Source organism: Suillus discolor (assembly GCF_016758755.1).
Source record: "Suillus discolor strain FC423 chromosome Unknown F5147scaffold_57, whole genome shotgun sequence".
In the NCBI taxonomy this organism is placed as follows: domain Eukaryota; kingdom Fungi; phylum Basidiomycota; class Agaricomycetes; order Boletales; family Suillaceae; genus Suillus; species Suillus discolor.
Genome location: NW_024541304.1, coordinates 39492 through 54747, shown reverse-complemented (window position 1 = coordinate 54747; position 15256 = coordinate 39492). Strand labels below are relative to the sequence as shown.

At 46.5% G+C, this 15256-nt stretch overlaps 5 protein-coding genes across 5 annotated transcripts; 2 read left to right on the top strand and 3 right to left on the bottom strand.

Annotated features, from left to right (window-relative positions):
- Nucleotides 1–450: 450 nt before the first annotated feature.
- Nucleotides 451–2473, top strand: F5147DRAFT_747265 (cytochrome P450; the record flags this gene model as incomplete). Its single annotated transcript, XM_041439929.1, has 11 exons — nucleotides 451–596; nucleotides 650–746; nucleotides 801–937; nucleotides 990–1115; nucleotides 1168–1417; nucleotides 1467–1589; nucleotides 1636–1738; nucleotides 1792–1878; nucleotides 1935–2016; nucleotides 2081–2203; nucleotides 2260–2473. 11 exons carry the CDS (start codon nucleotides 451–453, stop codon nucleotides 2471–2473), a joined length of 1488 nt encoding a protein of 495 aa, XP_041289206.1.
- Nucleotides 2474–3741: 1268 nt separating this feature from the next.
- F5147DRAFT_535357 (uncharacterized protein) lies at nucleotides 3742–4047 on the bottom strand (the record flags this gene model as incomplete). Its single annotated transcript, XM_041430145.1, has 1 exon — nucleotides 3742–4047. A coding segment is annotated over one exon (306 nt), but the record flags the coding sequence as incomplete, so codon positions are not given.
- An 875-nt stretch (nucleotides 4048–4922) lies between these two features.
- Nucleotides 4923–5610, bottom strand: F5147DRAFT_655756 (uncharacterized protein; the record flags this gene model as incomplete). Its single annotated transcript, XM_041434012.1, has 3 exons — nucleotides 4923–4987; nucleotides 5063–5426; nucleotides 5494–5610. 3 exons carry the CDS (start codon nucleotides 5608–5610, stop codon nucleotides 4923–4925), a joined length of 546 nt encoding a protein of 181 aa, XP_041289204.1.
- Nucleotides 5611–8162: 2552 nt separating this feature from the next.
- On the bottom strand, nucleotides 8163–8611 carry F5147DRAFT_582642 (uncharacterized protein; the record flags this gene model as incomplete). The annotated part of the gene is made up of 2 exons (XM_041431670.1): nucleotides 8163–8384; nucleotides 8450–8611. 2 exons carry the CDS (start codon nucleotides 8609–8611, stop codon nucleotides 8163–8165), a joined length of 384 nt encoding a protein of 127 aa, XP_041289203.1.
- A 4679-nt stretch (nucleotides 8612–13290) lies between these two features.
- On the top strand, nucleotides 13291–15220 carry F5147DRAFT_747264 (uncharacterized protein; the record flags this gene model as incomplete). Its single annotated transcript, XM_041439928.1, has 5 exons — nucleotides 13291–13328; nucleotides 14101–14289; nucleotides 14492–14523; nucleotides 14673–15023; nucleotides 15156–15220. 5 exons carry the CDS (start codon nucleotides 13291–13293, stop codon nucleotides 15218–15220), a joined length of 675 nt encoding a protein of 224 aa, XP_041289202.1.
- Nucleotides 15221–15256: the final 36 nt, after the last annotated feature.

Genomic DNA, 15256 nt, shown 5'->3' with positions numbered 1-15256 from the left:
TTTTTAGAATGTTGACCCACTGTACTTCAGCCGAGTGGCCCGAGTCGAGCTCCATTACAATATTTTGTAAACCTAACGGTCGACGGTCCTGTGGCACGAGCAATCCAACGGGTCATCGAGAACGACATTAAAATCTACCTTGATCTGCAGGTGGAGTCGAAATGTCTTGAAACACGCGCGTCCACCACTAACATATCGCCAGGGTGGTCAGCATCAGGTTCTGATACATAGGAAGACCGCAATACGTGACTCGCACAGGTCCGATTTATCCGCGCAGGTGTTCAATTCGTGTTTGTACAAATATAAGTCAGCGTAATCATGCACACTAATATTATCACCGTACCCGTCGCACATCACAGCAAGTCACCACCTCTCTGTTCTAGAGTACTGAACGTGTTGCAAAGTAGCGGGGTGTCTGAATCGTGACTGTCAGCAAGCCGGACTATTTCAATGGCGATTATTATTGCATGCACCCTTATCATTATCTTAGCCAGCGTCTGGATAGTGAAACAACGATACCAGGCCGCAAGACGGTTGCCGTTACCCCCTGGACCACCTGGACGCTGGCTATTAGGAAATGCGATGCCAAAATCACAGTAAGTCATTGTGAAAGGACACCAACATGATCTCTATCTAACTCCTCACGCAGTGCGCCGTTTCAATTCGCGAGATGGACAGAACAATACGGACCTGTATTCTCGCTCAAACAAGGCCATAAGATTTTCGTAGTTATAGGACGTCATCAGGTCAGCATAAAACAATACCTTGTCTAGTCAGGCATGAAGTAGACCACGTCACAGGCTGCAGTGGATATCATGGAAAAAGAGGGAGCAAATGTCGCCGACCGCCCACGTTCTATTGCAGTGCACGAGACGTTGTCTGGCGGGTTCAGAGTGGTCCTTGAGGGCAGTACTGAAAGATTGCGCCGGATGCGCAGGTACGCATCCTGTCTCTCCTAGGTGCGACCAGTAAGACTAAATGTAAAGCAGGGTCTTGCATGCAAACCTGCAACCTAAGGTTGCGGTGACGTATGAGCCCATGCAGACCAGGCATGCGAAGAATGTGATTCTAGATATCTTAAATGATCCAATGAACCACCAGAAACATGCCATGCGGTACGAACACCAGTTCTTAGTCGCGGTACAGGTGATAATCCGAAGATTTCAGTTATTCAGCTTCCGTGATCATGTCCTTCACCTATGGAAAGATTACTTCGACTTCATATACAGATTCTGAAGTCGTTAACATCAACAGGCTTGCTGCGCGTTTTGGTCAAGCTATGAAGCCGGGGGCGTATCTTGTGGATGCGTATCCCATCCTACGTTTCGTACCAGGCTACCTGAGTCAGCTGAAGGCATGGCACAAAGAAGAACTTGCTTTCTATAACGGGCAGCTAGACGCAGTGCGAAGACAGATGGTTCGTGATTTTTTCGTGATGATAGATATGCTCGTTCACCACTGTGAAGCGCGAGGGGACTGCACAGCCATCCTTTGCGAGGTTCATGATAGAGCACCAGAAACAATACCAGCTCGGAGATAAGGAAGTGGCATTCCTTGCAGGAGTGATATTTGGGGCTGGTTCTGATACGGTAAGTTCTTGCATTGCATCGCGTCTTCGCTCGACAATTTTTGTAGACTGCGTCCGCAATCACATTCATGATGATGGCCGCTGCCACTCATGCAGATGCGCAGGCTCGCGTACAAGAGGAACTCGATAACGTCGTGGGGCGTACGCGGCGTAGGTTATGGCTTTTCTTTGTTCGTCTACTGACTGAGATGGCTCCTGATTAGTGCCGACGTTTGCTGATCTGGAAATGCTGCCGCAGGTCACCGCGTTCATGCTCGAGAGTCTCAGGTGGAGACCTGTCACTCTCGGAGGTCCGTCTTATTTGAGCTGTGATGACTCGATATTGAACGCCCACCTTGCACTACAGGCTTTGCGCATCGCGCAATTAAGGACATGATTTGGAACAACTACCTCATTCCTGCAGGTGCGACTGTTATTGGCAACCATTGGTCAGTACGCAAACGTTTTCGTCCTCTAACTTTTGGGTCTGACGCTTGTGTTCTCGTGTTTCAGGGCTATCGCAAACGATCCTGAAGTCTTTCCAGAACCACAGACGTTCAATCCTCAGCGTTGGATCGACGATGCAGGTCGTGTGCGCGGTGATCTCCGGTTTTTCCCTTTTGGCTTTGGCCGTCGGTGAGTGGCATCGTTCATCTCTCGACCATTTCTTATGCCTTACTGAACAATGTCAGAGTGTGTCCCGGTCAACATGTCGCGAATCGGTCTGTCTTTATCAACACGGCTCTCATTCTGTGGGCTTTCCGCCTTTCGGAGAATCCTGCGGCGAAGATCGACACGCTTGCATTCTCGGACACTGTAAACGTACATGCTGTTCCGTTTGAGATATGTTTTGCGAAGAGGATCGATGAAAATGTTATCAGGGAACTATGCGCACCGGGCAAATAAGAGGCGTTTATTCTAGAAACTTGAATCTTCGTGCAAAGGAGTCCGTCTTGCGTTTTGGAGTCTTTTCGTTGTCTGTCAGACTCAAACTCATCGTTACAACACGGGTTTCATTGTGTGCTTCCCACTCTCATGGTTCCGGTCACGGTAGTCTTCAACGCGGCTGACAGTCCCATCAACTATAATTTTTTTAACTTCACCTCGAGGGCACCTGAATCACGTACCAACAATGAGCCCTATCACGTGGTATCTGATTTGTGATGATGTCCTCCTTAATTAGTCGTATAGCTCTTGCACGAGTCGGTCCCGTCGTCATGCGGGAAGGATACATTCGCATGTTGATCTCCTGGTTGAGGGTCATTATGAAAACAACTGCATTTCAATCATACAGGACTCTTCTCTCTATTCTCATGCGACTGATCCGACACTGTCAAATTTCAATCTGTCGTGAATGGAACTTCAGGAAGGGATTTTCGCGAGCGGCCCAGTTTAGCATTGAGCTCTCAGTCAGTGGCCAGTCAACCCGAGCTGGCGCCTTCTGTGAGCCTTGCAGTGCCATTACTACCTGAGGCAGCTTTGCAAACCCAAGAATCCCAACCTGGAATGAATGTTCATATGTCAATTCCAGGGCCTTACGAAGGGACAAATATCTAGACTCGTAACCAGTCTGGACTACGTCTTTGAGATGTTAAGTGTTTGACGATCGGCCTTTGCCCGACACCATGCTGACGGAGTACGTGTTCACCTACCAAACATACGATAAAGCACACATACACATACGATAGATAAGCGGGAGTAAGCCCCCCGCGAAAAGGGCTATGTCCGACATAGGGTCTCCGATCCCAAAGGACAATAAAATATGAATTTAAAAAAAAAAAAGTGTTTGACGTAGTCAGACTGGTCGATCTCGGAGAAATTTGGCTGGAGAAGCGAGGAGTTTGAAATTTCATACATGCCGGTCATGCCGGTTTAGGTAATCGTTGTAATTGTACAGCATTGACAATACAAGTCCTTTGTTCGCACCTTAAGCAAAGTATTGTATGCCTCTCAAACATCATAGCCCATCAAGCAACAGTACTTAACATCTAATAGGACGATAAAATGATCCCTTTTCATGCCTTTCACCCGCCTATGCCGCAATATCAGCCACCTGTTGAGCCTTTGATCTGGATTGTCGATCCTTCGAGCCTCGACATTGACAAAAAACATCCTTGCGGTCCTAAAAATCCTTCGTGGGCTTCGGATGACAGTCATGGACCTCATGTTCGCCATACGTGATCACGCTGCAGCAGTTTCAAAGGTGTGATGGTGATGGCTGTTTTGTCCGGTGAAAGAAGTAAAGGCAGAATCATTGTGAGGGTCTTTCCGGAGCCTGTTGCAGCTCGAAGTACAATGTGTCTTGCAGAAAGTAATGATATAAGGCATCTGAGCTGGAACAATTTCGGATGTTGTGATCCTTTGGAAATAAAATTGAGTTGTGAGAAGGCCTCGAGAACTTGCTGGTGTTGTGCCATTGAAAGGGCACTTGTAAAGTCTGTTGGGAGATTTTCAATCGCGTCTCGAGCAGCAAGTGATAAAGGTTGTATGGAACTCATGGTTCATAGCATATAGGCTGAGCGAGAGGAAACACATAACTTGTACAAGTTGTAAATATAAGTACTGTATGATCGCAGGTACCTCAGCCGGCATGATCGGCATCTGTCAAATTTCAAACTCCTCACTCCTCCTGCCAAATTTCTCCGAGATCGACCAGCCTGGCTTCGCCACTCAACTTGTCCGTGGTATTAGTAAGCCAGGCTGGTCACGAGCCTAACAAATATCAACATCATAACTCATGGTATACAATCTCCCGGGAGCTCTGCTGTGCCGTTCACGCCAATTTCTATACCCGAGCCCAGCATCCCCGTGGCTATCGCGATGTCATCTTCTTCCATGATGCTAGGACAGATCATTGATATCTCTCTGACTCCCATTGTGCCCGTCCCACAGGTCAGACGATATGACAGGCATGTTCCCATGTAAGCAAATTATACTATGTCGAGTGAGCCACTGTTTTAATCCATACTCACAGAAATAGTGAGTACAAGTCATTCAAGGTTAAGAAAGGTCTTTTGGACTGTTTGGAGTAAGCATGCCAATGAAAGAGCCAGTGATGAGATTAAAACACTCCATGTAGGGAGCTTGCTGCAGTAGAAGGATAGGAGCCGCTCACGCACCCGGAAAGCACCTTGTTCTTCTATCAGTCATGTGAAGTGTGTCAGCAGATTCTTATCGTACCACGGATACTTGAGAAGCACATCAAGCGCACTTAGCTCTCGCCATGGCCTCGACTGAGGGTGACTGATATTCTCTAAACACGTATACCCCATACCACACAAAGCACTATATTGCATGATCATACAAATACAGTTCCACATCCTGAATCTACCTCAACAAACATTTCAAGCAACCTTTACAGCCCAGGCACCTCCACTCCTCTCCAAACCAGAGCATCAGTTATCATGATAGTGTGTTGCACTGTGCAACATTAAGGTCTAGCTGAAAACAAGTGGATCAGCTGGAGTGCTGCCTCAATGTGATGATTAAACATACGCAGATGATGATTTAGAGCGATTTCAAGAACAGCTTCAATTAACTCCACCTTTGCCCGAGAGCACAAAGATTCTTTTTCTTTTGCCTGAGACCATTCAAAGGATTCCTTGGCCTTTTTTGCCTTCCTCTTGAAAGATTCAAATGATAACTTCGTTATCCAAGAAGGCAGTTTTCCTTGATATGGATGGACAGCAGTCCTCACAGCTTCTTCATATGTGTGGGTGGCAGTAGCCACAGCTTCTTCATATGCCCGGATGGCAGCACTCCCAGCTTCCCTGACAGTAGTTGCATGCGGAGATGCCATGTACTGCTCGAGAGCGACATGAAACGAGGGATCAGACTCCTTGTCCTGAATATAGCGCCGCTTGTTGAAAATGTAGAAAGATAATGACAACAGCTAAATGGTCAATGATAAGCAGGTTCATCGTGACATAGCCTCTAAATTCACCAGAAATGAGCTGAACAATATTCTCCAATGGTGATGAGTCGGAGGCCTGACAGAGTCGCAACATGAGAAATGTGTGCACAATCTGTAACCAATTAGACATACCACAGGGAGTAACCTATGCCATATCTCTACAGGTTAATCGTCGCGAAGCTCGTCCTATTGATGGATCAGTGATGACGTTCACTAGCAAGGCTCGAGACTCACTCTCTATTGAAGGATGCGCGATTTAAATGGTAAGCAAACCTCAAACTCGATGGAGGATCAGCACACTGACATTCTGGCAATGGATGAGCAATGTCATTGGTGAGCAAAGCTAGAGCTCAAATGAGGATGAGGATGAGGATCGAGAGACTCACGAACTGTCAACAGATCAGTAATGTAGTCGGTGATCAAGGCTCGAGCTCAATGGTGGATGAACACACTCACAACCTGTCAACAGGGATGAGCAATTTCAATGGTAAGTGGGGCCCCAATTCGACTGTGGATCAATGCGCTTGCATCCTGTGAATGGATGGTCGATGTTTTCAGTCAGTATGGCTTGCATTCGATGGTGGATCGAGAAACTCATAATCTGTCAATGGAACAGTATTGTGTTCGGTCAGTGAAGGTGACGTAGAATCAATACACCCACATCCTAACAATAAATCAGCAATTGCATCAGTAAGGAAGGCAGGATGTTGATAAAGGATAATCATACTCACAAGCTGTCAATGAATAGACAATATCTTCGATCAGTAGCTCAAAGTCGCTAGAGGATCAATATACTGACCTCCTGCCAATAGATGATGAATTGCATTGGTCAGGAATGGTTGAACTCGACAAAGAGTCAATGGACTCACATTCTATCAATGGATCAGCAGCAATGGCTTGATTCAGGAAGGCTATGCTTGATGGAGGATCAAACACTCACATGCTTTGAGCAGTGGGCAAAGAATTCAATCAGCATGGCTTGAGCTTGAAGGAGGATCAAATACTTACCATCTGCAAATGGTGGGCAATGACTTGGATCAGCATGGCTCTCATTCAAATGAGGATCGAAACACTCACTTCCTGCAAACGGTGGGCAATAACTTGGATCAGCATGACTCTTGCTGGAACGAGGATCAACACACTCACCAACTGCAAACAGCGGGCAACGACTTGGATCAGCATGGCTGTTGCTCGAGTGAGGATCGACACACTCACATCCTGCAAACGGTGGGCAATGACTTGGATCAGCATGGCTGATGCTCGAATGAGGATCAACACACTCACATCCTGCAAAGGGTGGGCAACAACTTGGATCAGCTTGGCTGATGCTCGAACGAGGATCGACACACTCATGAACTGTGAATGGTGGGCAACGACTTGGATCAGCATGGCTGTTGCTCGAATGAGGATCGACACACTAACATACTGCGAACGGTGGGCAACGACTTGGATCAGCATGGCTGTTGCTCGAATGAGGATCAACACACTCACATCCTGCGAATGGTGGGCAATGACTTGGATCAGCATGGCTCGAGTTTGAAAAAGGATCAACACACATACTGCCTGCAAGTAAACGCCCAACGTAAATGAGAGCAATGTTTGAACTTTACAATAATCTTACCCAAATGTGTGGAAACCAGACGCCCAGTGACCATATTATTTCTGATAACCCTCAGATGTTGTTGTCTCTGCAGAGCCAAAATGTTTTGAGAGTGTTCTGTGCAATATCAGTCGCTAATGCTTGTGGCAGGTGAATGAACCATGGGTAGTTACTGCTCAACTACATATTTCATGCAGGTCTCCAAGTTGAGTTGCTGGGTCGAGACGAATAATTGCTGAAGCACTTCGTTATCCAGAGTTCCAGCTGTGTGCTCGATGAGTGTCTTGCAATCTGCATCATCCTTGTCCATGTCTAATAGATCAAAGGTCATTGTGTATCGCGACTTGACTACAAACTGGCTTACTGGAAAGGCATACATAACATTTTGGAGGCCATCACACATCCTTGAGAAACTTCAATTGTGGCCCATTAGGGAATGACTCTTTGGCTTGTTTCGGGGCCAGTTCCTTAGCATCTTTCCAAGATCTTCCTTCCTTCCTTAGCTTTGCATATTCGACGTCGTATAGGGCATCAAACTTGGTGAACAATACGATCACTGGAACTGATGATTGTGATTCTGTGATCAGCTGAACGTCAATGAGGGAGGAATGCGAAAGCTTACTGTTTCCTGTGTCACATTGAGAGAAAATTTTGTTTTCACCTTGGGTGAAAGACCTACTGGCCTTACTAGAAAGGCATACATAACATTTTGGAGGCCATCACACATTCTTGAGAAACTTCAAGTGTGGCCCGTTAGGGAATGACTCTTCAGCTTGTTTCGGGGCCAGTGCCTTGGCGTCTTTCCAAGATCTTCCTTCCTTCCTTAGCTTTGCATATTCGACATCGTATAGGGCATCAAATTTGGTGAATAATACAATCACTGGAACTGAGGATTATGATTCTGTGTATCAGCCGAATGTCGACAAGGGTGGAATGCGAAAGCTCACTGCTTCCTGTGTCGCATTGAGAGAAAAATTTGTTTTCACTTTGGGTGAAAGACTTAGTACTGGCCTTGTCCATGGGAATGCAGAACCTATGTTGAATCTGTGAGATAGCATATTGTCGCGATTGATCAGTTGCAATTACCAGATAGCATGGAGTTGATTTGCTATTTTTGTTTCCTTGAAGTGGCTTGCGATGAATGCCTTGACCTTTTCAAATTCGTATGCGCTGCCTGGCTCAAAACCGCGTGAATCATGAAAAATGAAGCCTGGATGGCTTTGAAACACCATTTCATTTTCAATATTGTGCACTCTGCACTGAGAGCACGTCAGTTCATGGCATCGACTAGGAGTGCACCTTACCTCTCTGGATGCCGTTAAAACTGCAAGGTCGATCTAATGTCAATGGGTCACTACCATACTCCTACTAGCATTGTAATGCCCACCTTTTCTCCAGCGCTGTTATATATTTCTGGCTTGTCCCGTGTGTTGCAAACTCTCTGCAAGATAGTAGTTTTTCCTGCATTCACTCTTCCTATGACGAGGATTCGAAAGCGACCGATTTTCTGTCTTATCCTTGAAGGATCCATGGGAAGTTGTAATGGAGAAGCACTGGTGTAGCCTTATAATCATTGCAGTGTGCGAATCCGGCAAATACCCAGCCCATAGCTGTGTACCATGGGCGTGAAGTAGAGTTTCTATGTTTACCAAATCTAGATCCATGTAACGCTCAACACAGCAAGAAGTTGTGTTTATCAAATTATCATTGGACCACTTCAGATCGATCGATCGGGCCAATTCTTTTCACACTTGACCTCCACTTGGTACCCAATAACCATCGCATTCTCACCCTGATCACTCACAAACTTGCCTTCTCACAAGCAGCGATGGCTTCCTATCAAAGATGTCAGTTTTGGTCAATGAGTTCAGCAGAGATGGTGGCTCGGTGTCTTCTGACAGCCTGAATACCATCGACAACTGAATTCACGTCCATCAATTGGCCAGGGGTCAAGGCACCTGCAGACACACTAGGGCAGCTGCGTCTTCAAAGTTCCAGAATTTGGTATCACTACCTAGTATCTTAGTAAGTTAGGACTTTGTGAAACACTTTTGATTGAGGACTATGAGTATGTCAGATTCGTTGAATATCATGGCACATATAGAGAAAGACTGGCGCTGGCACATAGTACCAAAAAAGAGTCACCAGTGTCAGACCATCGAATGAGATCATAGTCTGAGGGGTCATTAAACATCCTGTCAAGCAAGATATGGTTGTACAATGTCAGGACTAGGACATTTGTAGGATTATAGCTTTTAGAAAAAGGCAAGCACGAGCTAACATGCTGGTTTGTTCAGATGCAACGAGCTAGCTCTAGGGGTTACCATCAAATGCATTTGTTGGTCAGTACTCATATTATAGTCGGTGGAAGAGGCAAAAGAGAATCACAAAGAGCCAACACGTCAAAACATTCAAATCATAATAACCTTCTTCAAAGTACATACATCACGCGTGCGGCACGCTTTGTCCCATCGAGCTTGAGGTGGTGTGCCAGGAGTTGGAAAAAATCCTATGGGCCAAGGTGTAATGAGTTTGAGTCAGACAAACAACAGAAAGACTCTAGAACACGAGGCGAACTCCTTTGCACGAAGAAGGGGTGTATTTACGGTAGCGTGCCCTCCGTCAACATTATACATGTTATCGGTCGTGATGATGATGTCCGCCCACAACGAGGAGTAGCTGAAAGTGACGTTACACTATGTGCGGCAAACATGCGATACTGAGACCACAAAATTGATACATTGTTGGGAGTCGCGACAGGACACGCCCAGCTTGAATATGTGCATGATGATCTCTTCAGGCAAGGCATTGATTAGACTCTTGTGCACGGGCTGGAGTTTGCTAGCCCAATTTATGACGCTAAAGGGTGTGGTATTTGGCAAGCCAAGCGCTTCCGTGTACTGAGCCGCGGCGAGTGGCACATTATTTGGAGCAAGCACAGCAGTTTGCATGTTGCCAAGGATCTTTCTAAGTAGCAAGTTGAAGTCAAGAAGAATGCAGGAGTTGCAAGGATTCGAAAGTGATTGGTCTGTTGAGAAGAGAGCAGTTATAAGAAAAATAATGGCCAACGGAGTCCAACTTAAATACCGTCCAGGCAAGTCCAAGAAGCCACAATGACATTGTCCAGTCCATAGTGACAAAGGCTAGGTCATGGTCGCACATGCTTTGTTGCACAGTCATTGATGGGGCATGTTGAAGAGGGTGCATAACGTGTCTACCAGCCGGGACTAGTAAGGCCGCTGTTGTTACGCTGACCGTCGGTCAGCGTGTGCAAACTAGGATAGGTCTTCTCAGCGACGGCTCGAGTGAGCCTACTGAAGCTGAGGGTGGTTCTCGGCTTGACGGAACGTCAAGGGTTCCTCTGGCGATCTCGGTAAGACGGCGCTCGTCGAGATGCAGGGCTAGCGGATATGTGCTAAGTCATATGGGAGCGACTTAGAAGTGCGGTCTCACACAACGAAGCTTGTTAAGGCTTAGATGAGCAAGTTCTGGGGATGAACCTAGTAGATTAAAGTAAAGTCTAAGTACAATAATCCTGTCTACTTATAGGGAAGTACTACAAGTATTCTAGCTCAGTCTGTAATCAATAATATATCTATGATCTATGATAACAAGACATGAGGTTCAGATAAGTACATGAGGCTTAACCTCTGATCAAGCATGCTGCACCAAGGGCAGCTGCGCATAGGTACAGGAAGCGCCAAGAGCGCTCTGGATCTTCATGAAGCGACATGTGGTATGCATGCGCTGATCTAGGGTGACCATGAGGCGTACAGCCTCCATGGATCAGGTACAAGGCCGTCTAGGCCAGGGGCGGGGTCATAGCGCCAGGGGCGGGGTCACAGCGGTCCAGACCGCTGTCTTTCTAGGCGCGGGCGGCGCACCGCCATGCGGGGAGTCTAGCAGAGCGGGGGCAGGCGTAGGCAGAGCTGGGGCTCCTGTAGGTGTTATGGATGCCTGTAACAGCTGTAGGACTTGGAGTCCTTGTGGCCTCGTAGAGGTCTATTTTCCGATGCATGTGAATGCTAATCATTGCCCAAATCATTCCCTATCATATCTGACTCAATATGCACCAAACCCGAAAACATCGGACATCGGACATCAGACATCGGGTTTCGCATCGGGTTTCGCATCGGCCGATCGGATATCGCGCGCACTCATCCTACCTATGTCCAGTCTCATTGTGCTAGCCCCACTAGGTGCATAGTTACTTGTTTTCACATCGCTAACATTGTCGACCGCGTTATTACATGTATTCCCATAGTCCGCAGTACCTCATGTCTTATTACATAGGACATCGGACCTGAAATATTGCGCTACTACTTTCGCCTATAGGGTTCCGGATTTCTACATATCTACTTAAATATTGGACTCCCCATAGCATCATCATCATCCAAGTAGAGGAGAATCGTCTCCGACACTTAGGGGTCAAACCCGATATTTCGTAGTTCTTAGTTGACATTGCGAATATCATCGTTCCTTCACCGTCCGTATCCATCATTGTTATCATTGCGCACACTGCTCGCTTCCCCGACGCTCGCTATAGCATTACTATTAGTTTCCGATAACCCGAACCTGAACCCGAAACCCGAAAAACATCGGACCCAACGCTTTTGCATCAGACATCGTAATTATACCTTCGGACATTGTTTCCCGCGCTCGGATTATTGACCTCACATCACCCACTGACCCCCAAAAAACTATTCCCAGACCGCAGACCCCTGGGTCGAACGCACTTGTCCGCAAGTATAGCAGATAGGCAGTGCAAGACCACAACATAAAGATATCAGTTTGGAGCCATCTTTGTATAGCCCCACTCTGTGTTGTATACCTACACTGCCTCAGATGCAGAATGCTTAGCGACATGTATTTTTGTTAATTCAATGAGGTGCTTGAGTGTCTCATCATAGCCTCTTTTGGCTGCGATATTACACTTCAGAGGCACACATGAACCTGTCAGAGTATTGGTACATACCAGAGGTCATAGCGTGGGGAATATCAGACCCTGCAAATCGCTCTAGAGGTACAATACAGGTACCATGCAGCTCGAGTTTTGCATTGTTCTCGACCAGTTCCTTGATGGCTTTATTGTCCTTGCCATCGATAGAGGCTTTGTCTAGAGATCGCTCCATGTGATCAATGAGTATATCGTATTTTGTCAAAACGGCGATAATGGGAACTTGTACAAAGTGTGAGCTCTAACATAGTGAAGAGATGGTTATCGATTCATTTACCGTTTTCCAGTATTCCAATCCTTGCCCACTTCAGGAATTCCTCCGTTGCCATATCTAGAAAACGACCGCCTGCACTAGGTATCTGAAAGCAAAGCCTTCCGTGTGTTTGGTCAGTTCACCATAACGGAATGGTCAAAATAGAATCACTACCAAATAGCATGCAACTGATGTTCCTCCGACAGTCAATAAAATCTCGGATGGTCTTGAGATTTTCTTTGTCCCCTACTTCAAAACCATTGCTATCATGGATAACCAATCTGTCGTCCTTAGGTGGGATGAACTCGTGCTCGATGTCGGCCTTGCCTGGCTTATCGGATGAAGGGAACTAATGGCAGTATGAGTGGTTGTGCTCGTTGAAGTGTCATGTTCAGCCCACTGCTGTTTCCACTCCAAATGCGCGGTGGATCAATGTTGACTTGCCAACGCCAGCCTATTACAAACATGTCATCAACACTGGCCTGAAATCGGAAAAAGCCAGATACCTTTCCTGCCACCAGAATTCGGAACCTTAGGAGTGTCAACCTCAAGAATGGCACTTTATGATCATCCCGACTCACCAGGGACCGATCTGAGATATTTCAGAAGTGCCAGTGGTAGGTTGGGGCTCGAGGCTTTCATCAGGAGAGCCAAACTGTTCAGTCTGTTGATCTACGACTCAGATGGGTTCGATGCCAGACGTGGATCCTTACTACTTCAGTTGTATTCCTGGAAAGTTTGATGGTGATGGTGATTGTTTTATCAATCAAGATGTATTCTATGTATGTGAGGTTGAATCCATGAGTGATTAAGGTGAGAATGCGATGGTTCTTGTTTTACCTCGTTCAGAATTGGTATTGGCGCAGAAAATGTCATCTGACTTGAGAGTAGTCATTTTTCTCTTCTTCTCCAAGCATTGGCTTGTGTCAATGTAATCCACATATAAGGAAAATGTATCCCCTTTGGAAAGCATCCTACAACAAACAACTCAGGCGAGAACATGTGCTGGGGTCGGGTACTTACATGGGTTCAGGAAATGTGTGTTGCAAACTCCTTCTTCCTTTGGGTGCATCAATTCGCAATTGTAATTCGCCAATCTGTACTTGAGCGAATTCTATATCCGTCTTGAACTTGCTGAAATCGATGGCGATACCTATTTTGGATATGTTCAGCGGGTTCGATGATACTGCTTAATGACAAGACTTGAGTACCAGAGATGAGAGGGCAGGGTGAGGCATTAGCCATGCTGGTTTGATTTAGGGAGGAGTCTACTCTGAGCTGCTATAAATTTATGTAGAGGTGCGACACCCTCGTGCACCCTGTAGATATTCATGGGGGCATGCGTCTTGAGGAAGAACTTCACTAGTTAGTAGTAGGTCATGGCCACGACGCTTGCAAATAACTATATCAATATTACATAATATTGCCCATCACCCACTAAATCTAAATGCTGACTGGGTATTAGCCTTCGAGGGGCAAGTTCGGTACCCAGAACCGACCGATTGGTAAACCGTCGGGAATCAGAATGAGGCAGCCTCATTCACTGGCAATTGAAGTAAGAATGGAGATACTTGCCATGCTGCAAACTCATTGCCTTGATATGACGCCCGCTAGTAAAATACAAATAGTGAACAGGATCCATGATGGCATGCATACCATGGTACACCCTAGACTGAAATCCAATAATGTGTTCAGTACTTTTCTGCCTCTTCCTCTACCTCGTTGGAGCAGTGACCCAAGCTGCACCTACAACAAATGCAACAAATACTACTATTAACAACAGTTTTAAAGCCCTGTCATTCACGACTAGAACCCTATGGACCATCATTTCTAGTTCCGTTCTCACTCTTTTTGCATGCATCTACAGTGCCATCCACCCCAATATCCCGAGTCCTACTAAGCGCCGCAGCTACCCTTGTATCATATGGCGACAACTTGGCATGATGATAATGGCACTAATCGCTCCTGAACTGATCGCCGCATGGGCTATGCGACAGTGGTTGAGCACTGATTGAATTACAAACCCGTTCAAGAAATCGGGGTATCCCAACGGTCATCCGGAGTCTGAAGGTGAGTTGTGCTTTTGGAAACCCTGCATCTCACAACTCAAAAGGAGTCTGTTATAGCACCTGAAACTGAAAATGGCATCCTCCGCAATATTCGCAACGCTTTCCCTAGACTCTTTTTCCTGCTTGCTACAGGAGTATTATTTCTGCTCATGTCTCTTTGGCATGTGCTCGCATCTCTTTGGCATGTTCTTTGTGCTCCTGTGCTGAGGTGGGTCGCATGGTGGAGTAAGTCAGGGAAATCTGAGTCTGAGTCTGACTTGGAAGGTAAGCCCGATTCGCGCTCACCTAGACGTTGGCTCATGTGCATCCTTAGATTATACGTGGACTCAGATGCACAGCTTCTTTGTGCTCATGGGTGGTTTCATGCTTTATAAGGACGGGAAACCCTATCATACACTACAGCATGATCACATTCCCAAACTGATACAAAAGGGGTGTATCGACTTTCCTACCCTAATGGCAGACCAGATCCACGACAAGAGCAAGGGCAATGCGATATCGAAAGCAGTGGTCGTGCTCCAGGTGGCCTGGTTTGTTATGCAGCTCATTACCCGCGCCATCTATCACCTCGAAGTCACTCAGCTCGAAGTGGGCACACTCGCTTTTGCGGTTCTTAATTTCCTGACTTATGCTGCGTGGTGGGACAAGCCTCTCAATGTGCAATGTCCACATCCAGTGCACTGGAAGTTGACCAACTCGAAGTCAACATCTACCGACTCGAATTCGACACCGGAGGATCATATTGGGTATGTATGCGCCTCAACAATTATACCGCTGCTGATTATGTCTGCCTTAGTGGCATTCAAAAAGATGACATCGCCCAGTTTAAGATCTTGGCTCCAGTCTTGCACCCAATTCTAGAACTGATAGGCTTCTTTGGCATTCCCACTTGTCGGA